Here is a 27493-nt window from a genome sequence, read left to right on the forward strand (position 1 = left end):
AAGTACAGGCTCAAAGCCATGGACAAGATCCCTTTTTATTGACGGTAATTTCAGAAACACACGTGGGTAATAAAACATCTGATTTTTTTCTCTAATGTTGCTGACTCTTATTTGTAATTTGGGATGCATGCTGATCATATCCAGCCTTTACAAAGGTTCGCTACCGTAATTCATCGCCAAACACGCGGGTCTAACTGTGATCTTCCCAAACTTAATTTATATGAAGACATGAAAGTTGTCGTCATAGAAGGATTATTATAGTATGAATGTTAGCTCAAATTCAGGCTCTGAGGAGTTGTCGTAACATATTACAAGTCACTTGGGATTTAAAACAAAAAAAAAAAAAAATGGTTCTAGAGGTTTTGTAATTTTGAGAACAAAAAAATAAATTAACAAATAAACTAAGCAGCTATATCATAATGAACTACTGTTTGTCTGTATACATGTTTATTCAGGTCTTCCTCCTAGATGCGAGGACCGATTATGATGAAACTTTGCAGGAACACTACCTTGAAACCAAGATTTTGCATACTCGTAAATACTTTTATTTGAAATTTCAAAACCGCTTACTTATGAAATTATTATAAATCGCACTCCATAGCTTGTTTTCTGTAGCAGTGAAAAGAGGAGGCAAGTCCATTTTCTCCGGGCTCTACCATATACTAGTTTACTCATACACGTTTTATTTATTTCAGAGATCCGAAAAATAAACGAATTGTGACGACCAAATGAATGTGGAATTTTGTAGGCAGCCTTTACACGAGTTTTGATAAAATAATGAATGCTCTTAGCACTTCATTCACTACGATGACATATACTATGTTTTATTCCTGCTATATCCAGACAATTCTACTTAGCCAAGAGATAGCGAACGAACTAAAGTGATTACGTGTCACCTACATTAACCTTGTCACTACGAAAGATCCTTCCTAACTTGATTAAAATCATCTGATGGCAGGATGAATAAAACGTATAAAAACATATCGCGAAGGGGTTAAAAAAGCATTTTTCTTTTTCTTATCAGTAAACACCAGCTGTGATATAACCCCTTCAGTCCGCTGTCGCCTTTTCATTCTTTATCAGACCAGTGGTAGATAGTTCCACGCAGCATAAGGGAAAACTTTTAAAATAAAATTATTAATTCAAGGGATATTTAACCTCTCCAGCTTGAAAAGTGTTCCATAACCTGAAAAAAAAAAATCTGGAGATGGCAAATATATACTGATCAGACGTACTTGGATTGAAAGAATTAATGTAAACGTACATGTAGGAAATGATTATCTGGCGCTTAAAAAAATATGCACTGCAGCTAATTACTACATTGATGGCTGCAATAAATAAGTATATAAAAATAATAGGTGAATAAATATAAAGAAGAGTATGTAAAGTATAAGTGTTTTAAAGAACTATTATAAAGTTTCATGTGGGTCTGTGTGAATGCGGTTAAATCCTATCTCCAACCTTTTCTAGACGACGAGTTAAGTGTACAGCGAATTTACATAGTTATCTCACGTCATTCACACCTTAATCTTTGTGTTAGAGGCATGTGAAGTGTTCAATTTATATCGTATACTCACATACTGAAAGTGAGTTCACTATGAAGATACAAGATTTTCCGCTTCATTTGGATACTCTTTATATGTAAAAAATAGGTAATGCACAGGAGTGTATAAAAAAATTAACGTTCAGTCTTTGTTCACACTGTATTTTTAGGCGGTCCTTGTCAGGTCAAAACTGTTTATATATACATTAAACACAGCTCCAGCATTCTTGAATCCATATAAGAAATACTGGATGCGTGGTGGCCAAATGGATATAAGCACTCAGCGAGTGTGTCCCATAAGGGATGAGTCCTATGAGCGGCTGGATTTTATTGTTTACTATTCCGTTCACTGTAATGCGACTTCCCATCATTTTCAGTGTCTGGAGAGAGACTGCCAGGTTAGGGACTTCAACGCTTCTGCTGGTGCAACAAAGGATAAGCAGATGGTCGGGTGAATGCATGAAATGGTCTAATTCTTCAGTGTTTGTTTTAAATTCCTATATGATGGGAATACCTCTACCATTCTTGTTCCCAAATAATTCCAGACGATTTTTTTCCCCTCAGGGGGTCATGGCTGACCGAATGTAAATACCGATACCATCAGCTGTCATAAGATCGTGGCCACTCTAGTAAGCTATTCTATTTCAGTGAATCACAGATGAATATATTTACTTGTGACTAAGTCGTAGGATCCTGAGTGAGAAGGCTGATATCTTTAAATCTCTCATCGCCAGGACAACTCTGGTATTTTATTTCAGGTTATTCATGTACCAGTGAGTCTGGAAACTTGAGACTGTTGATATCAGCGGCAGTACAACGTGTCTACAAAAAGGCTTTAATAATTGTAGAAATCTTGATCTAATATAGTTCACTCACATTAAACTGGCTATTATCGTCCTTCTGAAGCTCATTTTCCGTAACTCACAAAATAATGCTACACTACAGTATTCCACTCTTTCCACAGCATTTCTTCGTGATAAGCCATGCATTATAGGGCTAATTCCCTGCTACAGTTAACATTCACGGTGGAGAGGTTGGAATTTTCTTCGCCTACTTAAAGTGAACAGAGTACATCACTTAAACCATTTAGCCCAAGAGTGTCATGTCTTTTTCACATGATTATATTCGACTTGGGAAAACTCTTTATTAAGGGAAGGTTCAACAGTCTATTTCAAACCCCATATATAACCAAAAATCTCCCTCAAGATTAATAGTGTAGAACCATTTGTATTCCCAGGTTCAACTTTTTTTTCTTTGATACTGAATGGAGGAAGGAAAAACAAAGGAAAAAAATAAGTCCATGTGCCTAAAGGCATCCTCCACTCATAAAATACTTATAACAATTGGATTTAAAATTGAGAGGATTAAATGTATGTGGGAAGCAAGTCCCAGGAAGCGATTTCCAGAAAGTAGTAGTTCTGGGGATAAATGAATTTTGATAAGCAGAGGTTCTGCATTTCGGGGGAGAGAGTGTGAGTTCATGGGCGCTCCCAGCTGCCCGAGTATTTCGGGAGAAAATGTGAAGGTGAGGCACAATTGAAGGCAGTTCGTTAGAGCACTTACGGTAAAAATATCGATAAAATAGTGCTAAAGAAGCAACATCTCTCCTTACTGATAACGGAGGAAGGTCCCGCGTTATGGCAAGATTATTGATTAATCTAATGGCTTTATTTTGAATTTTGTCCAACTGCCTCAATGCAACCGCTCCACATCCACTCCACAGTGGTGAACAGTATTCGATCTGAGAACGCACATGACTTTTGTATATTGTGGCCATCTGCTCGTCAGTGAAGAACTCACGAACTCTGTACATAAGTCCCAGTTTTTTAGAAGCATTTTTAGCAAGGGATTTAACATAAGCTGTCCAGCTTAGGTTGGGGTTTAGAGTAACACCTAGGATATCAATTGTAGTGGATATGGGAATACTGACATCATATAAAATTATATGAGAGTCTGAGGGATTCTTTCTATTGGAGAAATTAATGTATTTAGTTTTCTGAGCATTAAATGAGACCAGATTTTTTTGTCCCCATTGATTAATTTTAGAAAGGTCCTGGTTCTGAGAAATTGCTGTGTTTTTTTGGGAATTTATAATATCAAATTGTATAAAGGAGGTACTAAATGTGAAAGAACTATGAAGGGTCGAGTCATCAGCATAAGAGTAAACCCAGTGGTCTGCATGATGAAGGTACTCTCATCCTGCAGCCCATCATCCTCATTAGGGGGTTCGAGAAGATGCTGAGGTACAATACTTTTGTATAACTGGGCATATCAGTGCCATCACGAGAATGACCCCTTACCAACACCAGTATGAATATAGTAATGATCCTGATTAAAACAGTGATTTAATCAACAAACAAGTACAAAAAAAAATCATAATCACTGAGTTAACCAATTCCTTACGATTGCATTAGTTTATCTTACGACCCCCAGAACACACACACACACACACACACACACACACACACACACAGTGAATGTACAGTACTTCGGATGAGTCTGCGCTGACGTGAAGTTGGGGGAGGTGTTGGGGGAACAGAGGGCTTCAGCGTTTAAGAATATATATATGTAGGCCGGGAGAGAAGTGAGGCAGACATTCGTTGCTTGTCTGCAGCGACTCAGCACTCAACACTCTGTATCTCCTCAGCAAAGGTAATTCATAGGGGGATGATGGCTTTATACAGACCGTGAGTGAGGTGAGAGAGACATTCGTTATGTGTTTGCAGTTACTCAGCAGTCGCACTTTACGTCCATTACACAGGCAGACTCTTTTTAGTCTGGTTTGGCCTACAGGTGTCACCTTTCCTTCTTGAATGCTGATCTGAAACTACAGATTTATACTAGAATATGGTGCTGTCACGAACAAAACCTTTTAATAAAGTATGCATAATCGGAGCATTCTTTGTCCTGACGCTAAATTTGGTGAAATAAGGTACAGAACGGCGAAAGTCTCCGCCAACTTATAATACAAGAACAATAATTCTTAGGGATATGAGGGTAACGTACAGATCTGGGAGGCAATGGTACGTTATTACTAGAGTACGTACCGACACTTTCACACCGCTCTATGGAGCCTTGGTATCTTCATATCACAAGTAGTTCCGAAAGAGGTGAATGTTATATATAGGTCTGAATAACCGATAAGGCGGTTTTACAAGTCGACATTTTGACCACTTTAACCCGCCTCTGTATCTCCGCATCACAGGTAATTTATAAACTTATGAAGGTATACCAATTAGAGACAGGGAAGGAAATTTATTGACCAAAGATGGAGATATTAAAAACAGATGGAAAGAGCATTTTGAGACAGTTCTTAATAGACCAATACCACCAGAAGAGGATATACCGTCTGCTCAGGAAGATTTAAATATAGAAACAGGAGAGTTGAGGCTTGCAGAAGTGGAGAAAGCAGTAAAACAGTTAAAGAATAATAAGGCACCAGGGGAGGATGGTTTATTTCCGGAAATGTTTAAAGTGGAGGGGGATAGATTAATAATGATCTTGACCAAGCTATTCAATAAGATATGGATGACGGGGTTACTACCATCAGTTTGGAAGAATGGTGTAATTGTTAAAGTTCCGAAGAAAGGAGACCTGAGTGAATGTGGTAATTGGAGGGGAATCTCTTTGTCACCGATAGCTTTGAAAGTTTTCAGTAGAGTGTTGTTAAATAGGTTGGAGCTGGTGGTTGAGGGTATTCTGAGGGATGAACAGGCTGGTTTTAGAAAGGGACGTGGTTGCAATGATCAGATCTTTATAGTTAGGCATTTGATGCAGCAAGTTAATGAAATGAGAGTACCGTTAAGTCTTTGTTTTGTTGATTTTGAAAAGGCTTTTGATAGTGTTTCGAGAGAGTCTATGGGGAAGATCATGAGACATTATGGAATACCAGAGGAGTTTGTGAGGGTCATTATGAACATGCATGAGGACACATTTTGTAAAGTGATGGTTGATGGTTGTCTGAGTGATTCGTTTGAAGTCAAGTCCGGAGTAATTCAAGGTGGTGTTCTATCGCCTTTACTATTTATATTGGTCATTGATTACATTATGAAACGTGTTGGAACAGAAACCGGTGCAGGTATACTTTGGGGAGAGAACAGGAAACTTTTGGATTTAGATTATGCAGATGATATAGTTTTGCTTTGTGATGGGCCAGAAGAGATGCAGAGAGTGTTGGACTGTTTGGTGAGTGAAGGTCGCAAGGTGGGTTTGGTTATTAATTGTGGAAAAACTGAAATAATCAATATGAATATGGAAAATGCGCAGGAATGTGTAATTGGAGGTATGGTTGTAAAGCAAGTTGATAGGTTTAAATATTTAGGTACTTATTTAGCCAAGGATGGTTCTTTGAACTTTGAATTCGAGGAAAGGTTAAAGAAGGCTAGTCAGGCAATGGGAATGCTTAAAAATATTTGGAATAATAACAATTTCTCTGTGCATACAAAAATCAAACTTTATAAGGTAATGGTTAGGAGTATCTTAATTTATGGACACGAGTCTTGGTACAGCACAGTGACTATGGAAAATAAATTCTTGGTGTTTGAAAATAACGCACTTAGAAGAATATTAGGAGTTAAGTGGTGGGAAAGGATACCAAATAGTAGAATTAGAGAAATAACGGGAGTGCAGCCGATCGATGAATATGTTAGATTCTCACGATGGAAGTGGCTAGGACATGTGTATAGGAGACAGGGAATAGTACGAGGTACACCAGGGTGGGTGGCACCTGGTAGGAGAGGTAGAGGAAGGCCAAAAGAGACGTGGGTGAGGACAATGAGACGGGAAGCTGAAGATGAGTGTTGAGGAGATCTTGAGGAGTTAGCACAAGATAGGATGTGGTGGTGTGAGTTCATCGAGGCCCTATGCATCCCCGAGGGTGCCACAGGAAATGATTGATTGAAGGTATACCATTCATTCCCACCGTTGCTGTTACTGCTCATCTTCAGTCTGTCTAGCCAAGCAGACCCGTCGATCACAGGTAAGCATTTGCTTCTTTGGTGCCGTCCTACAGGTATAATGAAGCATATGAACCGTGCAGGGAACAGGTGCTCCCTTGTGGCACACAGAGCCTCGCCGGGATCGGACCATGATCCTTCCCCATCGCGAGGTGCAGGGAAACATAAGGAGGTTTCACTCCCGGATGGAGGCATCAGTTGCTTTGCCCCACCCGGACAACACAGCACCATTACGTGTAGCGTCCTCGTCAGCCCAGATTCTCACCGATAGACAGCTAAATGTAAGGGGTAAATACAAGTCTGATAAGTGGTGAGATACTTTTAATGAATCTAAAATACTTAGACTCTTCCCAGCCTGAGACGGGATTCGAACCTGGGTCCATTAAGACTGCAGGCCTCTCTCTACCGAATTGGCTATCGCCTTCCTAGGAATGGCTCTCCTTGCTTATTAGTTAGATCAAGCTTCAAATGAGTTATTTGAGAGGAGCATGTGGAGTCACATGGAGAGACAGACTGACAAATAAGGAAGTGAAGGATCGTTGCAGTGTAAATGTGGATGTGATAGGTAGCGTTAGGAGAAACACACTGAGGTGGTGCGGCCATGTGAAGAGGATGGAGAGTGAGAGACTAACGAGGAGAGTGTATGTGAGTGAGGTGCAGGGGGGGAGAGGGAGGGGGGGGCAAGGATGAGATGGAAAAATGAAGTGGAGAGGTATATGAGAGAGCGGGATGTGAGCTGGGAGCAGGGCATCGAAATGGCGGGGGACGGCGACATGGAGGCGATTTGTTTGTGGCCACCCCTTACGGGATTAAGGCGTCTGGCAATAGATAGATAGACAGAAGCTTCAAATCAGACTACACTTACCCATCAACTGAGCTGAAAGGGGTCAGAGATCTTGTCAGGTTAATTTAAAAGCAGATATTACTGATCTGTGAGAAGACCTGCCGACATGTAAAAAGACACCCGCTAATACCAGTACATCAGTCCTATATAAGACAGCCCTAGCAAGTATTTAATATAGGAAGTGGTTAACGCCAAAGTGGTGACATGTGAAAATGTATCGTATATTGATGGAATACTGAACCTTTTGAAAGGACTGTGAAGCCTATGCCCTGAGTCGGACATAAAAAAAAAAAAAAAGTCTCACTTGGTGCCACGCCATCACGACTTGATATTCGAGATGCAAGAGAGGCTCAGTTCCGCCATGGTAGAACAAACCCGTTATATTTATAGCACTTGTCGCTGGTTTTACGTTACTCTATCATGTACAATTTAGATAACTACCAGGAAAATAGGCCGGCCTCAAAAACAATGAACTTTAGTGCATTTACTCTAATCTGCTATAGACCCCGAACGCTTTTCAGCTCGGTTAATGATCAACGGTAGTTAGCATGCAGGGCTGATTTACTTATTTCATTTTTACTCTAACTTGGTCTAAAATTTCCTCATCTCCATTTTGAATGCTGAGTTATTACAATGGATTAATACTAGAATATGATGTAAGTCGTGAAGAAGTGCAATGGAAAAGGTGTACAGCTACAGGATTATCCTTTTCTGCCACTGAGTTTCGTGAAATATGCTACAAAATGAGGATAATGTGGGCCAGGCTGACGAGCAAATGACATGATAATCAGGTAGATTATTTTTTTCTGCACAACAAAAATTGAACAGTTTTTATGTAAGGAAAACCTAGTACTTACGTTGTGAGAGTGACTCAGTCCCCTCAGATGAAAACAAGCATTTTTTTTTTTTATCTGACTTCATGACACCATTGACGTTGATAATAATCCAATCCTTCCTCTTCCCCATACCACTATGCCTCGTTCTTAACAGTGCTGTACTGTAGTCTCTAAAGGATATGTTATGGCCTAGGAAGTGGCGAGATAGACATTCTGATCTGAGCTCGAACCCATATTCTGCTGTTCACCATCCTCCTTTCGGGGAACAGAGAAGAAATTTAAGGAAGTTTCTGTACCCCAGAAGCTCCACCTCCCGGTTATATCAATGGCACCACATGATAGCATCCCTCTCCAGCGCCAATGTCTCTCCATGAAACATCTGAGAGCACCGAATCTTTGTACATAAACCTCTTGTAAGTTCATTCATCTTAACAGAGATTTTCGTCCCTGTGCAGCTTATTTCCCGTTACTTCGTGAAAAAGTAAGAGAATACTACAGTTTAAGTTTCTTCCCATAGCACTTCTTCGTGACTTTCACCCTGTTCTACCGTTTATCTCTTGTTACGGCTCAACAATGAACATGGTGAGGGCGAATTTACCTCGACACCTTCACATCATTTAGTCACCCAATATCCTAGTTCCCCCCCCCCCTCTCTCTCTCTCTCTTTATGTCCTAGCATCAATGCAGGATATTTTACTGACTTGAGAAACGGTGTGACAGTCTTTAGTTACAAGATTCCATTATCCACCATCACACCACACAGCCGCTATATCACAAGTAATAGTGTGATGAACTGGATGATACTGAACTCAGCCGACAAGGCTTAAGGATCTGCTACCCCTCAAAAAACGCATTCAATGTATTTTACGTGGAAATACGAAAAAATGTACTACTGCTGAGATACAGGACCTGAACATACAAGAATGAGCACCATCCTAGTCTGAGCAAACACATACCGTGTACCGAACACTGGCGCCTCGTCTCTACCCCTGTCTCCCCGGTCTTCCTTCCCTCCCCAGATCGTTAGCTGTGTCTACGTGTTGTTCAGTGTTTACAGTTGAATGGTGATAATTCTGTAAATAATGTAGGTTGGTTGGAACGATGGAGGTTGGTGAGGGTGCTCACCATCCACTCACTCGATGTAGTGCTACTCTCGACTTCCTGCCTTTTCCTCCCTTCCTCCTTTCCATCCTTCCTATTTTTTCTTTCCTTAATTCTTTCCTGTTTCTTCTGTCTACAGGTGACGCTACACTGTGACAAGCCAAATGGTTTCACGTACACCAGGAAACCATTTACTATTCTGGGTGGTAACCATATAACCAAATTATGAAGCCTGGTGGTTTAATGGGCAATTAGGGCGCTCCAGTCAGATTGAGCCAGTGTAGGTTTATATCCAGGGGAGGTAGTTTGGGTTTATCGCTCACGTAATGCCACTCAGGGATGTGTGAGGCTGGCCACTCACACCTTAGATGTCAGGACCAACTTGCCTGGTCCCGAGCTCCTGTGCTTCTCATGGGGCAACGCAGAACTGGATGATGAATGAATGAATGCAATAAATACCACAGCGTGTCCCTCGATGATTTACTGAATACTGTAAAACACTAATTATAAGGACGCTGTCTTGTTGCATTCTGCCCACAGAAGCTTTCTGTGTGGGTCGAACTGTTTCATTGTATCGAATTCTAGTCGTCTCCATTCGAATGCCTAACCAGCTATATGTTCCTGGTTCATGGTATTACATGTGTATGTTAAATGTATGTATATTTGTGAGAGATTAACGAGAAGAGTGTATGTGAGTGAAGTTGAGGGAGGGAGAGGGAAAAGGGGGGGGGCGAGGATGAGATGGAGGGATGGAGTAGAGAGGTATATGATAGAGGGGTGTGTGAGTCGGGGGGGAGGGCAGCGAAATGGCGGGGGACAGGGTGATATGGAGGAGATTTGTTTGTGGCCACCCGTTGCGGATTAAGGCGCCTGACAAAAGACAGATAGTATTTGTGCATAACATCGTAACTGAACGGGCAAATTCTGAACGACAACTATCGCTGACAGGTCATGCTCAGTTACCAGTCATTTGACGGCCTGCAGTGTTCGGACACCTGAATTAGACTCAGGTATTAACATTACGCCCTGTGAACAGTGTTGCAAATATTAATTCATGTCTCTAGCTACGGTAGCTCGGAATTTGATACTTTCTTACCAAGCACAAGATCTTAGTACCATATCTTTATGTACATGGTTCACGACATTCAGAACATGTAACTTGGTAATCCTGATACTAATACAGTGTTTAATGTCACGGTGTACCTGGTCTGTCATTATGTTCAGTGTCTAGCTCTGACCTGGCAACTCTGTTGCGCTAGAATTCATACTATCCTGGTACTCTTTTATCCTTAACTTGGCCCATGTTTTCGTCCTTTAGTAGTTTATTTCATGTTGCTCAGAGGCAAAAAACACAATACTGCAAATCTACATCATTTCCCTAATACTTCGTCGTGACTAGCACCATATTCCAATACTAGTATATTCTTACATCAAAGCATTCATATTGAAGGGATGGCAATTCTAGTCATGTAAAATACAGTAGGTATATGTTAAGCTACAGAATGTGGTGAAAATTTTTTGGCCTATCTGATGGAGCTAGGATTTCGAGGGCTTGAATGATGAATGAGTGGAAGCGTGGCCCATTGAACTGGCCAAATTTAGGTTGTGTGGACGTTGATACTCCTCACTCTGCCCTAGGGTGAGAAAGGAGGTCCGGATGATGAATCATGTGGAGAGTAACCAGGTACAGTCATCAGTCTTCTAAATAAATTCTAGGTAAAATGAGTAGAATAATAGATGTTTATATTCCACCATACAAGTGATCTCCAGAGTTTGTCGGAGTAGTTCAGAATCACTCTGTGTACAAGCGTAAGTGTCTCCTTGCCATCCTGCTTCAGAGTAACTCCTGTACGGTATTTTGCAGGCTTGAGAAACAGTTTGACCGTCATTAGTTACAAGAGATCCCTCTTACACCACACTGCCGACGTATAGTAATTCAGGGTGATACACGTACACTGGCATAAATGGAGCGATTAGTAAAACGCTCGAGTCGGAATTATCCCTAATCATACCGAGGAGATTAGAAAAAACTGATCAGTTAACCCACTGTGTAAAACTCACATGGCAATAAGCTGCATTCGGTGCGGTTGTGGCGATTTCGTAACATCCGTTCCTTAGCGATTTATTAAGCACATAAAACTTCAATATTCTGTTCTCTGTTACTGATGTAAATTATTACAAAGAAATAACCATTATCATTAGGAATCTTAAGATGTAATATGAAAAATTTATCGCTAAAGAAAGATATACTATTAAGCCTTCTCCTGCACAAGGAATACGACCACATATCTCCTCGTGCAAGCTGGGTACTCACTGATAGAGAAGATTCCTTTTATTTGCTAAAAATACATTACTGCATAATCTGATATTGGAAAACTGTTAACGTAACATATAAGAGGAAAAAGCCCGACGAAATAATACGAATACAAAAAAGGAACAGGATGAACAAAAAAAAAAAAAAAAATGGGGCAACTGGTGGTGGGGAAAGAGGGAGGGGATGGATGGCAGGGGATGTATGCGAGAGATAAGGAGTGAGTGAAAGTAGTGGGTAGAAAAATAATATCGAACTGGAGAGATACAAATGGAATGAAGAAAATAAAAAAAAATCACAAAACTATGGCACGATGGGATGAGACAAGGAGGGGTGCCCACATATCCTGAAAATTTCATGCAATTTCATTCAGCTGTTTTTCAGTAATTTTGCTAACAAAGAAACAAACTTGACCAAAAACAATACCTCGCTGGACTCCGTCCGGGTGAGGTAACAATCTTTGGGAAATGTCACGCATTTGCTCACTGATGTTGTTGCTCTTGGTGTTTGTATATTCTCCCGAGTAGCTACATTTTTGTCGCTGAAAATAAGTGATGTAGCCTCCACAATGAAAGACATGGGTATACTCTGAAACATAACATTATCCTGACTTACGTTTGGTGGCCCAGTGATGTCACTCCCTAAACTTACTTGTGTCAACTTTGTTCACTAATTCTACGGTAACGGTAGTGAAGAACTATGATAACAACGGAGAAGCGTGTTGTATTTAAACAGGGAGTATACTATGCTCGGAAATAATCAATTTGTGTATATACAGAAGAGTTCTTTTATTTTTTTAAATGAATGAACTAAAGGTCTGAAGCCAAGGAAGCGTTGCCATTTTTTAGAGAAAGATGATTAAAGACCAAAATAAAAATCCAGTCTCCAAGGATCTCACAACATAAGTATAATGAAAGGATGGCCCAAAAGAGGAGTGGTACTGTATACCCGAACAAAAAGCATCCGGCGATCATTGCACAGACTAAGTTGATTCTAAGATACTAGCAAGATCAAAAAGCCTCGATGAAAGAATGCTTAAATCGTGCTTAATTTCTGGCACATATATAAATAATGTAAACATAAGCAATGGCCACTTTTGAATGTGATAATTGGTTAATAAAATTAATTGTAAAGCAGTATCCTCCAGCATAACATTCTTTGTGTAGGGTTCTTGTAATTAAGATATATAAAGTTTGGTGAAGTGAGGTCATGATTATGTGTTCCTCTCCCTGCTGGAAGTGTGTTTAATCTATTTATCTATCCATCTACCTATCTGTATGTGTGTGTGTGTGTGTGTGTGTGTGTGTGTGTCTGTGTGTGTTTCTCCACCATATAGGAAGAATCTTGTGTATTGGCTGGGATAGATTAACACTGCTATGTCGCTTGACGTGTTGCGTGGACTAAGCAAAAACCCAGACGACTCAGAAATATGTGTCATCATGTGGGCTCGGACTGATAATAACCTTCTATAGCCGATTTATCTGATTCCTCATAGAATTCAGGTGGTTAGGCGTTTATCACGTCTAGGTATTGCCACACGATGCCTGGCCCCTATTTAGGAGTCCCGCGTTCGATTACCCGCTAGAGCGGTAAAAACTTTGCACGTAAGTGTAATGTGTCTTTAATATATATATATATATATATATATATATATATATATATATATATATATAGCGCAATATATGGTGAGGATTGTGATTTTCGAACGAGTAAGAGAATTATTATTAGGGTAAGTGACTAATCTTTTAAAATTATCAAAAAGGTGCGGAAATCCTTTTCTCTTATCCTTGTCTTATTCGACAGGTCAAAGCAAGAAATCGCATTTGTTCTCTGTACCCCTCCCTGCTGCAGGTGCGTTTATAAAACCACCTTCATGGCTCTTTTTCAATCAGTCAGAAGATGTAAGATACATAAGTACTTACTGTTTTTATTTTCATTCCTCCTGTGGTCAATTCGCATGCAGTTCTTCACGGTGAGGTGAAGTTTCTCCATGCATACATACAAACACACACACACACACACACACACACACACACACACACACACACACACATAGGGTAGGGATTGGCCGGTCCTACAGTGGACACTCAACGGCTGATGATGTGATGTTTTATATATATATATATATATATATATATATATATATATATATATATATATATATATATATATATATATATATATATATATATTCAAGGACATTCCACGAAAAGCTATCAGTATACCCATTCATAACTAGATTCCTTCATTCCTGCAGGGGTGGCCACAGACGAGTTTTCCCTATGTCGTTCTTTCCTCCGGTATTATTCTGCCCTCTCTCCAGCTCACATTCCCCTCAGTCATATACGTTTAGTATTTTTCACTTGGAAGTGAAATAAATCGGACGAGATTCATTAAATTCAAATATGATGACAAGAAACACTCAGGTGCATTTCTCCTGATTATTATTAAACGATATTTTGGAATATTCCTCTCCATGTAGTATTAATAAGAATGCGCCTGTCTTGATGCACAAAACACATTATACACAGGTCTCTCTGATGCATTTGGCTTGTTTCATAATTGTGTTGGTAATAATGGTAACAACATTGTGGCATCACTCTAATATGACTGAATACTCTTCATTAAAACCCAACGGAAATGTGTGCAGCGGCGCGTTAATGAAGCAAAGTCAGATAGGACAATACAAACCACGGTTTAAGATATAGTGGCTGAAACATGCAATCATCATATGCAGAAGTAATTTATTAGATACTGGATGAAAACTTCCGTTATTTCTTTGTTTTCGTTGCTCGGGAAAGATCCAACCCTATTTACTCTAGAGCAGTGGTTCTCAACCATACAACACCCACGGACCCTGTCTGTTCAGAAAAATATTCCAGGGATCCCATGCGGTTTAGGGCCTAGACCAGGGGTTTCCTACCTGAACTATATTACCATTTTTTTTTTTTTTGGGGGGGGGGCCTAATTTTATGAGAATAATATTGTCACAATCCTCAGTGCAGCTTAGCATACTTTTCTTTACTAAAACAGAGAGAGGAAATTTGAGACTCTTTCATGGTGTGGGGTGGGGTGGGCTGGGGTGGGGGCCATGAAACAGGACATTATGGAAACTCCAGTTAATATCTCCCCGTTTTTGTTTCAACGGGAGTATGAGACAGCTTTGCTTGCGATTCAAGTGCTTTGCCTGAGATTCATATGAGTATTACAATGTATATTGCTTATCTAATTTACTACTATACTACTATATACTATTTACACCCCAGCAATATCGTTCCTATTGTGGAATCCGTGAGCTAAGCTCCCGTTACACTAACTTGCAGTCTACCACTTATGGAAACACTGGCTGTGAGGTAACGAACCAGGGAAAATGGGGAAGTAGGCAGGAAATGATTGGGAGCTCAAGTTTTACATCTATGGAATATAAGATATGCTCTGCCATTTTCCTCTGATGCTATAGATAAATCTTTTCTGCAGCTAATTTCAGTTGTATTCAAAGGTTCGCTTCCCTTCGCATACTTATCCTAGGACGAAACGTTTGTCAACATTGTCCAAAGGCTCTATTTAAATAGTCCCCTTTGATATTTTTGTGGGATTTCTGCGAGAAATAGAAACTGAATACAAAAATAAATATTCTGTTGACTATGAATAGCAGTTTGAAAATTAGTTGAAATTATTCCGGATAAAAGGAACACATAATAGACAACTGAAGACACTCAGTAATTTCTCTTAGCCATTCTACGGACACTGGTAATTCTCTGCGGCCCCCTTGGGTTCGCCGAACCCCTGGTTAAGAAACGCCGTTCAAGATTTCTATGTTCTGTTCATATTTATTAAGAAAGCTTAAAATGGTCATCAGTTTCAAAAAAATGTGGGTTATAACAAGAGATAAACACAAAAACGTGTCGCTAGTTACGAAGAAGTGCCGGTGAATGGTTGCAGGGCAAGGGCACTGTCATATGCTGCTAATGAGCTACGAGAAATAGACTGTAAAGGACAAAAATCTCCGAGTTAAAGTGAACAAACTACAGATTGCACGATCATAATAAGACAGGTTCATTTACATTCCTTTGCCCACCAGAACACAATGGAGGGAGTGATTACGCAAGACGTGGCCATGCGGGCTGAGAGAGCCCTGATCGTGTGGCTGTGGCTGGGAGGCGCATCTGCCAGATACATTTCCTACCACACCGGCGCCAGCCAGTCCACTGTATACCGCTGGCTACGTCGCTGGAGAAGACTAAATTCACTGTCGACGGTCCCACTCAAGAAAACCCGTTCAGTTCCGTGGTGGAGGGGAAAGTATTCATTTCTAACAATGAGAGTCCAAAACACGCCAAAAACCATTGGAATCCAACCAGAAATTATTCGAAGACAATCATGTTCAGTTTTACATGACATTACTCAAGAGTATGGCCATCAATTAGGTGTACCATTTAAGAAAAATAATGCTTTCATTACCGATGCCAGCTTATTGCGGCGTTAATACTTAAAACGGTTAATCACAAGATTTGTTAATACTGACCATCAGTATACCGGTATATATGCAAAAAGTTTGCAGCCTCAATTTACCTAATATTTAAACTGGTTGACATGTTACGTGATGTATCAATAAAATAGTGCCATACAGATCGTATTATTCATTCCCATGAATAGAGGTATTTCAGTACAGTATAGGTATGGTAGTGTATGTTGGAGCGTCTCGAAAGAGGGAGGATACGGTGTGGTAATATTCTGTGCTGTTGTTTACTGACGATACTGCACTGTTCAGTGAAACTGAATGTGAATTTTCTGAATGAGTTTGAGAGAATTTGATGAATGTAAATAGGAGTATAGTTATGGTCTTTGGGCGAAATAAAGTCAGAATAAGCACAGTGCGGCTGGATGGTGAGGAAATGGAGGATGCGAGTGCAATCGGCTGGTTAGGTAGTGAGATGAGCATGGATGGATGTTTAGAGGATACGTCCTTGAAACGGTACATCAGGCTAGAAAAGCTGCTGATTTATTGAAAGCAATGATAAGAAAGAGTGAAGTGAGCATAGAAGTTATAAATAGCTGCATGGCAGTGTCGTGATTCCCACTCTAACATACGCAATTGAAGGTTGAACCCTGCGGAGGGGATGGAAAATGCTAAGACTGACTAGAAGAGTGTATGTGAGACAGGTGGAAAGATAGAGTATGAATGATCGGAATGAAGTGGATAGCGATATATGAAAGAGGGGGACGTGAGTTTGGGGGGGGGGGTGCAATCAAATGACCAAGGACTGGGCAATATGGAGATGATTTTTTTTTGTGGCCATCCCTTACGGGATTAAGGCGTCTGACATTAGACAGACAGATAGCCTTTTAGTATAATTATCTTGGCAACTGTTACCGCGAATTTTGTTGATATTATCATGGGGTAATTTATCGCCCTACATTTTCCAAGGAAACTGCTCACCACTTTTTGTTCCTACTGTGTCTTAAAATTTAATGTACACTCAATATCTTCTTAGTCAGAAGAATGTGTGTATGTTTATAATAACTGTACAGTTGGCCACACATGAACCTGGGACAATGTCCATGAGAGTGGGGAGATCTTGCTACAATTTCCGAGGCTCGTCTATCAGTTACCGGTGCTTCGTCGTTTCAGCTAATATTTGACACCTCCGTCAATTCGTGTCAGTTTCACCATGAAACCTGTGATTATGTCAAGGTTGTCAAGTGTAGCAAATGCTAGACTTCTGCTTCACATTAATGTTGTCCTAGGTTCACATGATGTGTAAAGGAAGAGTGATTTTAAAAATACTTTAAAGAACAAATTTGTCTGACCATAAAACACACACACACACACACACACACACACACACACACACACACACACACACACACACACACACACATACCAGTCTTTGGAGAAAACGCATGATATCAACTGAAACTGATAATACATAAATAATATATGTACATGAGTCTGTAATACTATCAGAGCTTAAAAAATGCTATTGTAATGTCTATCGTATGTGAAGCAAAAAGGCAATTTTATCTGGATTAATTGTGGTCTCTTTTCCTACTCGAATATATAGGGAATGTTCTTTTAATAGTTTAAGACAGCTAAGTTTTCCAGTGGAATCCAGGATAGTTTCCACACAACTACAGTACACTGCCTTACTTCTGTGCAAATAACCTTGATGTTTAATGAACACAGGGGAGCATAAGATTTCTAGATACAGTAATTGTATTTATACGGGGTTGACGTTTGATTCCCTAAATCCCCCCAAAAAGAACAAATTAAAAGAACGGTCTTGTGGGTGCCGACCCAAGGAAAGACTATGCGAAGCTTGAAGGCAATTGTTGAAGAAATAAGGTAATGGCAGCCAGTTCAAGAGTGTTCGGAAGAAGAAACAGTGAATACAGCAGGTCTCCACACTATGTGGTGGAGACGTAATAAGCTTAACCTAAAAGCTATTAATAAAACCAGTATTTTATATCAGTGTTGGGGAGGCAATGGCCGAGTCAGAAGAAAGGTGGTCTACTGTCTCAGCGAACGCGGTTTGGAATCATGTCTAGGGCAAGGAACTTTTTAAAGGATTTGAGCTTTGTTTAAAGTAGACTTTACCGATCCGCCAAAGACCGCCGACATGTAAAATCACCCCCGCTAATACCAATACACCAGCCGTGTATGAGACAGCCCTATCATGTATTCGATAATGACAATTGGTATTAGAAGTAAAGTGGTGATATTTGGAAATGTATGGTAGGCAGGAGTACTGTTGGGCCATGGGAAACGGGCTGTTAAGCCTACGATCTGAGTCGGACGCATAATTAAAAAGCAAACAAATAATAAAGTCACTTTGTTAAAGGCAAACCATTCATTACATAATCGTGGTGATCCCTAACAATCTGCATGTAGTCTTAAAAATAATATACCAAAAGAAGAAAGAACAGAAGGCCAGTGCCCAATGATCGACCATACAAATTAATTCCGAAACGAATTGTATCACCCTGCTGTATGAAGAATGGATGAGGGTCAAGGACAATGAGATTCGTTTTTGAGAACGATAGATCATTTCTCAAGGACACATGGTAAGGTCACCTCAAGTAGTTTTGATATATCTGAACCAAACTTGGTGGAAAGGTTAGGTGTTAGGCAATGATGTTCTTCGATTTTGAAAAAAACTGGGTTAAAGACAAAGTGACAGTGAAAAGTCAAAATTTATGCCCTTGGACCATCTAATGGGTGAAAGGCTGCACTCTGATATATATATATATATATATATATATATATATATATATATATATATATATATATATATATATATATATATTGCCAGACGCCTCAATCCCGTTTGGGGTGGCCACAAACAAATCGCCTCCAAGTGGCCCTGTCCCCCGCCATTTCACTGCCCTGCTCCCAACTCACACCCCCCTCTCTCATATACCTCTCCACCCCATCCCTCCATCTCATCCTCGGCCTCCCCCTCCCTCTTCCCCCTCCACCTCACTCACATACACTCTCTTCGTCAGTCTTTCACCCTCCATCCTCTCCACATGGCCAAACCACCTCAGTGTGTTCCTCATAACGCTTCCTATCACATCCACATCCACACCACAACGCTCCTTTATATCCTCATTCGTCAGCCTGTCTCTCCACGTTACTCCACAGGCTCCTCTTAAATAACTCATTTCCACTGCTCTCACTCTTGACTTGTGTCCTTCCAACAATGTCCAAGCTTCACTTCCGTACGTTAGAGTTGGTATCACAATACTGTCATGTAGTAACTTTTTCACTTCCATGCTCACTTCCCTGTTTCTTATATATATATATATACATATATATATATATATATATATATATATACATATATATATATATATATATATATATATACATATATATATATATATATATATATATATATATATATATATATATATATATATATATATATATATATATATATATATATATATATATATTGGGAGTACAGTCAAACGTACTTACCTTAAATGCAAGTAGTAGTTTGTGGTAGGTGTGGCCTTCTCATTGAATGAGCTCGACTGAAGTGGCTCTGTAGTAAGTTTTAGCGAATAACGTTGCCACAGTGTATTTTGAATCCCCTACTACTCTTTCACTCGCCCAGGAAAATTCTTTCTATGTAGGTCTGTGCTGACCAAAAATTCTTTGTCATGGAAGTTTGTTTTTTTTTCCCAATGCGACTGCAATATAACTTAATGCTTTACACCACCCCCTGACTTTACTTATCATTAAAACCTATACATCACATCGCATCTCTCAGTTCTTCATAAATAATGGCTAAAACGTGTTCAGTATCTTTGATAAATCATCACAGGCTCAGTTTCCCAAGGTGAATGCAACAAGAACCAGACACTTTTGGTACTTCTTCGTCCGGAGCACAGCTGAACATCACCCGGCAGCAAATTATACTGACGCAAAATCTTACAAAGAATTTAACAGTTCCTGAAAAAAGTGCATAGTTACAGAGACAACAGCAATAGGATAACGGTACTTAGGCACCGATAGAAGCTGGACAAAAAATGGTTTCATACTGAGGAGCAGTCGCTTTCAGTCACAAAGAGCACAGAGCTCAAAGGCCGAATCATACAAGAAACTGGGAACCAAAAATGTTATATTCATTGGAAACTCTCTGTTGTCTAAAAGAACTCTGCATTACCTATGGCAGACTACTGTATCAAGAAAAACAGGAATAGACAGACAAAAATTATTTTATAAACACTTAAAAAAGTGGTATCATCGATGAAAAACTATCATCTGTCCATCGCTAATCATCTCATGACTTCTTTACCCCTGCACAGTTGTTGATTTTATACATGGGTTTTATTCACTCCTTTGTATAGTACAATTTTCATGTGTGGAGATGTGGAGAGGCTCCCCACATACAGATCTTCTCAACAAGGTGGAGTCAAAGGCTTTTCGTCTCATTAACTCTCCTCCTCCTACTGGCCCCTTTCAACCTCTGCCTCTTTGCCGCACCGTTGCATTTTTATCTCTTTTCTATCACTGCTTCAGTGGTCACTGTTCCTCTGAACTGTTTGCTTGCATTCCACCATCCTTGTGGAGGGCGGGTAATGTTCGTCCAGCAGCAAAATCTCATTCCTTTTTCTGTCCAACTCTAATGCAAGAGTTAACAGTTACTCACAGTCCTTCACGTATGCGGTAGATCAGCTATGGATCTGACTTCCTCTGTCTGTATTTCCTACTACCTATAACCTCCAGTCTTTTAAAAGCAGTGTGTCCAAGATTCTCGAAATAAACGGATTTTTTTTTTTTTTAATGGAACAAATTTGCTGTCTTCTGGCCTTTGGTTCCTCCTCCCTTGCGAAAAAAAAAAGTCTGAGATAATTCCTTTGCTGGTGTGGCAAACGTTCTAATTAAACAAAGTATATTTAAACAACTTTCAGTAGTTACTAAGCTACCATCAACATTCACATAACCATTTCATTACAAGAAGTCCTTCATATGCTACTGTCCTCCAAAAATCTGAGTGTATTGGATTAAGTATATCAAACCATAACATGGCATAGATGGTGGGTCACACTGACAAATGAGATTGTATCTGGAAGAGTATGGTGTGGTGCCAGCATGTGGTTAATGGTTATGTATAGTATTTATTGTTCAAAGTGCAATTCTAAGCGTCTCTTTAAAATTCCTTGTTCATGCAGTAACAATTGCTCTCAAAACAAACAGTACCTTAATGACAATGTTTTTTCATAATAATTTAATGGATTATATAGAAAAAAATAAGGGCCACCTTTTCCGCCACAACCTTCTGTAAAGCTTTTCTTCTGTAATAATACGTATATGTAACAGAAGTATATCTTTTAATAGCGCTATTATTTTATCTGTTGGAGGTTATGGAGGGATGGCCATTGGTGGTGACGGTATTGGCTACGATGGTGGTGAGGACCTGGAGCGTGGGTGTGGGTGAGGCGGGCGTGGAACAAGTGGGGGAGATGGTGGGTCAGGTGGTGGAGCAACACCTCACCGGCTGTCACCTGGTGCTGCTCACCACCACACCACACTCACCTATTGTGGCAACCATTGCAAGGTATGTATTGGATACTTAAGTAGTTTTGATAAATGAGGAAATGATATTGGAATCTTCATTTCTTACTAATGTTATTTAACTAAGTTCAGTTACCGTATTAACATGGAAACAAGCAGTAGGTGATTTTTCATCCGCTGACATGTATCAGGCCGGACAGAAATTCGCGATACAGTCATTGTAGAAGGTGCAAAGTCCTCCTCAGCCTTACTGTATAATGTGTTGGTTGTATGGATATATTTTCAGCTCGAAAGCTATAGATAATTTAATTTAATTTTAATACTCTTGAAAACAGTGTGATTGTTTTTAATATAATTACCACTTACGTTTATATTATGCAGCGTGATAGAATAGATTGCAGTAAAAAAAAATGGTATTCGTTATCTTACTCCCCATGGCACAGTGTCTTGGTGGAGAAAATCTTAACAACAATATGTATTACGTATGATATTCCTCCAACCGGTATTTTTTCTTAAAATGATTCAATGTTAGGAGTTCTTGTATTAGAGGCATAACGTTGTATGGATGATGAATATCGCCTTCCATGATAATACTTTAATTAGATTTAGCGCGTATGATCTCGACTTAATGTCTTGAACCAGTGCCTTGGTAGCTTCCATAGAGAATGCTCAAGTCGATTTTAAGATGTGCTGGGAAAGGCAACTTCTTATATGTAGTTTGATTCGTTTCGTCTACAACGCATGGATTCGTACTGCACCGAGAGGCATCTGCACATTAGGATATCGCTGCTTCGGTAAAGGAAGGAGTACCAGATCCCACAATGAAACATTGTTCTCCACTGCCATGCTTTAGTGGCAAAGACGCTGCCAACTCACCTCGTGGATATTTTGACTACGCGTGTTCTGTGAATTTCATCCAGCATTGGCTCTTGGTCACGGAATATTCAAGGTACTTTCCATGGCGATGAGAAGTGAACATGAAGTTCTCCCCTACACTTATTGAAAACTTTGGACATATTCCAGAGTTCCGTATTAAGGCGGTTGTATTCCTCCTAGAGTGTCAAAATAAATCTGACAAAAATCATGCAGATATTATCTCTTTGCATGATCCCAACAATACTGTTTTAAGTAGTGAACGTACAAACCATTAAAAAGAAACTCTCATTCTAGAGGAGGCTAGTCCACGTAGGGAATGTGAGAAGCTTTCCTGTTCTATGGACGAGAAGTTAGGGAATGCGAGAGTCATTCCCATGCTCCCAGACTTCACTGTTGTTCTCCTCGCTCAACTCAAAACCACCAAGAAACAGAACATGGCCAAAGATAATTCATATCAGCACCGAACATGGTAGGCATTCATAGCAGATGTCTGGAATTATAACAATTTGCAAGGAGGTGCTTCTGGAATTGCAGATGAACAATGTTTGAATGACTATTTTCTATGAATTACCAATCTCCAGCTTCTAGTATGCCCAGTTGGTGACACATCCTGCACTGGTGAGAGCAGTGGTGAAGATTATTTAATCATCACCTTCCTTCCTGTGAGCGGAGTTGTCCATCAAATTCCAGTCAAAACAAATACCCTCAAATGCCGACAAGAAAGGCTGTTCCACAAGAAGATAGCTCCAGGCAACATCAAGCTTCCAGTCAAGAAACTTATCGCGCAAAAAACATGGGTTAAAAACATACTGGAGAATTTTTAAGTGCTCTTCTTTCCATGGTTGAGCGCATTTTTAGTTTTTGTGTAGAGAGAGGGATGTGTGAGTTGGGAGTAGGGCAGTGAAATGGCGGGGGAGAGGGCGACGTGGAGACGATTTGTTTGTGGCCACCCCACACGGGATTAAGGCGTCTGGCAATAGATAGATAGATAGATAGTGTAGAAAGCAGCCAAGACTGCAACAATATACTAATACGGAGAAAGGCCAGATGCAGAGTAGAGGACCCAGTTTATTTCAAAATTTCGGCCACCACAGCTAACATTGAAATAAACTGGATCTTGTACCCTACATTTGGCCTTTCACCGTGTGCAGTTTTAATTTGTTCTGGATTCTTCCATTTACTTCCATCTAATCTTTTTTGAGTAACTTTGCTTCCCATTAGCGTCTTTGATGCGTTACTTTTGCAGAGCCAACAAAATATATTTTCAAGCAGTACTTAACCTTCCTACTTTAGTAATCTCTTTAGTCGTGAAGCATTTGTAGTCTATGTAACCAGATGACTGTGAGTGACGGACTATCTAGAACTGACTACAGGCAGGGATAACGTTGGAAAAGGTTCAAGCTAACACACATGCTACGTATTTAACCCAAAATTTCCCAAGGAAGTACACCGGAACCCCACTGATAAGGATTCATTGGTATTGTATGGTAGAAGGAAGTTGATATTTTATTATTCAATATAAAACACGCAGATTTTTCGGACAAAGTATTCCTTAGTCTGGTAAGTTTGATATCAACGTAATTATACCCGTCACGAAAAATATTCATATATTACCCAGTCCATCACCAGCCCATTCAGTGACAGCCTGTAGAATGTCTGGCAGGGACAACGTGCAGGTTCACATTAGTCCAGCTGTCTCTTCACAGTCCCAACATACAATTTAGTACTTTAACAATAATGGTGTTGAAAGAAGCCTGATTGAGTACGTGCTCGTAGAGAGGTCGATGCTGGGAAGGGCTGCTGATACGAGGGCCGTGAGAGGACGGTGTGGAGGTCTGTCAGATCATATGATTGTGGTAGGCAAAATCAAGCTGAGAGCAGTGAGGTGGACCAGGAGAGAGAGGAGCAGTCAGGGAGAAAGACTGAAAGTCGAGAAGCTGAGGATCAAAGAAATGGCAGATGAATACAGGACCAAAGTAAGGGAGGAGTTAGAATCAGTGAACTGGAATGAAATGGATCTGGACAGCGTGTGGAATGCATATAGGGGTTGCTTAGTTAGAACTGTTAAAGCGGTGTGTGGTGTGGCAAGAGTAACAACAAAAAAGAAAGGTACGGCATGGCGGGATTAGAGGTTAGGAGACTAGCTGAGGAAAAGAGGAAGTGGCTAGAGTGGTAGAGGGTTCAACTGGAATATGAACTGAATATACTGAGAGCAAGAAGCGCGTAAAGAGACTAGTGCGAAGAGGAAAAAGAAGAAGGTAAAAGATGATCTAGCAAGAAAAATGAATGCAAACTACTCTGAAAATAGGAAATTTTTCTGGAAAGAGGTGTGGATATGTAGAAGTGAAAGCGAAAAGAAGTATGAAGGTGTGAAGAATGTAAGTGGTAGATTATTAACCCATGGGGATGAAATAAGGACCAGATAGAAAGAATACTTTGAAAGCCTGATGAATGGGAATAGAGAGAGAGCACAGCTACTGTAAACATGCTTGGTTTGGGGGGGGGTGCAGCGAAGGAATGCGGTGCCAGGAAACGTGACCCTCGCCCAAGTGAAGAGTGCTGTGAAGCGGCTGAAAAATAGGAAAGCAGCTGGGGTTGATGAGGTGTATGCAGTGATGAATAAGTGTAGTGGAGACAGCAGAGTGAAGTGCTTGTTGGAGATATGTAAGAAGGCATGGATGAGTGAAACTACCAGCAGAGTGGAAAAAGGCTGTGATTTACCCTTGTACAAAACTAAAGGTGACTGAAGTGAGTGCAAGAATTATTGTAGCATAAGTTTATTGAGTGTAGGGGGACTGTATATGGAAGAATTATTTTAAAGTGAGAGAGATATCAGAAGTCCTAGTGAGTGATGAACAAGGTGGCTTTAGGAGTGGTAGAGGATGTGTGGATCAGATATTTGCATTGGGGCAGATAGTGGAGAAGGCTTGTGAGAAGGAGTATAAGGTGTTTATGGCATTCATGGATCTGGAAAAAGCATACAACAAAGTAGACAGAGAAGGATTGTGGAAGGTTCTGCGCATGTACGGTGCAGATGGTAAGCTGCTAGGTGCCGTCAAGAGTTTTTATGATGGTAGTGAAGTATTTGTAAGGGTTAATGGGCATCTATGTGAATGGTTCACGATCGGTGTGGGCGTGCGACAAAATTGTGTGATGTCCCCATGTTGTCCATTACATATATATATATATATATATATATATATATATATATATATATATATATATATATATATATATATATATATATATATATATATATATATATATATATGGGATGAGGAGAAGAGTGGAAACACTAGAAATGGAGAGGGGGATGGTGTTGGTAATGAATGGTGATGGATGGAATATCTCAAATTTTTTGTATGCTGATCATGCAGTACTACTTGCCAATACTGGACAAGAACTTGGTAGACTAGTGCAGAGTTTTGCTGATGTCTGTGAGCGTCGTGCCTTGACAGTAAATGTAGAAAAAGTATAAAGTTAATGGTTATTGAGAGAGAAGGTGACTCCCAGTGCGATGTTACAGTGAATGGAAAGAGACTGGAATTGGTGAGAGTTCAAATACTGGGGTACCGTGATAGAAAAGAGAGGAAAATGTGCTAAAGAGTGGAAAATAGAGTGATACAAGAAAGAAAAGTAGCTGGTGCATGGAAGGCCTTGATAAAAAACAGAGGCTTAAGTGTTGCAGCTGCACGAGGCTTACATAAAGGAGTGTTAGTGCCAACTTTAACATATACTGTAGATGTGAGACTATGGTGTGACATGAAAATGAAAATTCAAGAGTGAGAGCAGTGGAGATGGGACTGTTGAGGAATGTATGTGAAGGACAGAGAGTGAATAGGATACGAAATAATGTGATTCGTGAAAGATGTGGAGTGAGGAAGTATGTGGACACCAGAATGGAGGAGAGTGTACTGAGATGATATGGTCATGTGAAGAGAATGGTGAAAGAGTTATATCTGAGAGAATTTGAAGTAGGGAGGAGGCGAGGCAGGCCAAGGAGAAGGTGGAAGGATATGGTGGAGAAGTGTGTGAGGAAGAGCGGTTTGGGAGTCAGTAAGGCATGGGGACTGAGAGGAGATCGAGCTGGCTGGAGGAATATTGTGAGAAGCACATGATCAGGGATTTGGCACCCTTTTTTAACGTGACAGCGTCCGAATTGACTCTATCGGATAAGTTTATGTGAAGCTACAGAACGTGTTGAATGTTTTTGGCGTATCAGATAGAGCCAGGATTCCGAGGGCATGAATGATGAGTGAATGAAAGCGTGACCCACTGCAGTGGGCAAATTTGGGCTGTCTGGACATTGGTACTCCTCACCCGGCCCTAGGGTGGGAAAGGAGGTCCGGATGATGATGATGATGATGAACAGTAACAGTAACACTATACATAATTAAGAAAGAATGGATTTAAGTAACAAAAATACAGACAAAAATACAAACTCTCATACCTCAGGCAGATGAGTGGAGGCGCAGTGGTGGTGGCAGGGTCATTGAGGCATCCAGACCTTCCCCGGGGGCTGTGGGGGGACACTAGGACCACCTGCCGGACACTCATCCTATACCTGGATCACATCAACTACAACAATAACGACACCAACGAAGCCCTCAAGTAATGCAGTCGTAATGTAGTACAGAACCCACACTACACTTCTTATGATTACATTTTTGTGATCATACGTTATCTATATGTATTAACACATTCACCACAATGACATCTTTTTACATGCGTCATGAGACTCCAGGTACAAGAACTCTAAACATGGCTACTTTCTTGTTGTTCTGGGAGAAAATCTTAGAATATATCAATGTCCCAGCCTCCTGCAAGAAGGCAGCTGCTCCCTACGCCGTTTTTTACAAGGGAAATGAGTCTCTGCCAGTCATTTCCCTCCCTCTAATACATACCAGACACACCGACATCAATGCTGATCCCCAAATACAATACAACTTCCCAGTTTGCCCCCAGCACATCACAAGCACTAGAAGAACATGTGGATCTTT

General features: G+C 40.2%; 1 protein-coding gene across 1 annotated transcript in view; it reads left to right on the forward strand.

Annotated features, from left to right (window-relative positions):
- The window catches only part of LOC145397261 (uncharacterized), a 43858-nt gene extending 16750 nt beyond the window's left edge, over positions 1-27108 (forward strand). Inside the window, exons 6-8 of the mRNA XM_080270459.1 lie at positions 6582-6779; positions 21464-21660; positions 26949-27108. Coding sequence (XP_080126585.1) covers positions 6582-6779; positions 21464-21660; positions 26949-27108 — 555 coding nt within the window. The remainder of the gene's footprint in view (positions 1-6581; positions 6780-21463; positions 21661-26948) is intronic.
- The last annotated feature ends 385 nt before the right edge of the window (positions 27109-27493 follow it).

The sequence above is a fragment of the Coenobita brevimanus genome, chromosome 40 (assembly GCF_032717465.1).
Source record: "Coenobita brevimanus isolate Jiangsu-jjx chromosome 40, ASM3271746v2, whole genome shotgun sequence".
Lineage (NCBI taxonomy): Eukaryota > Metazoa > Arthropoda > Malacostraca > Decapoda > Coenobitidae > Coenobita > Coenobita brevimanus.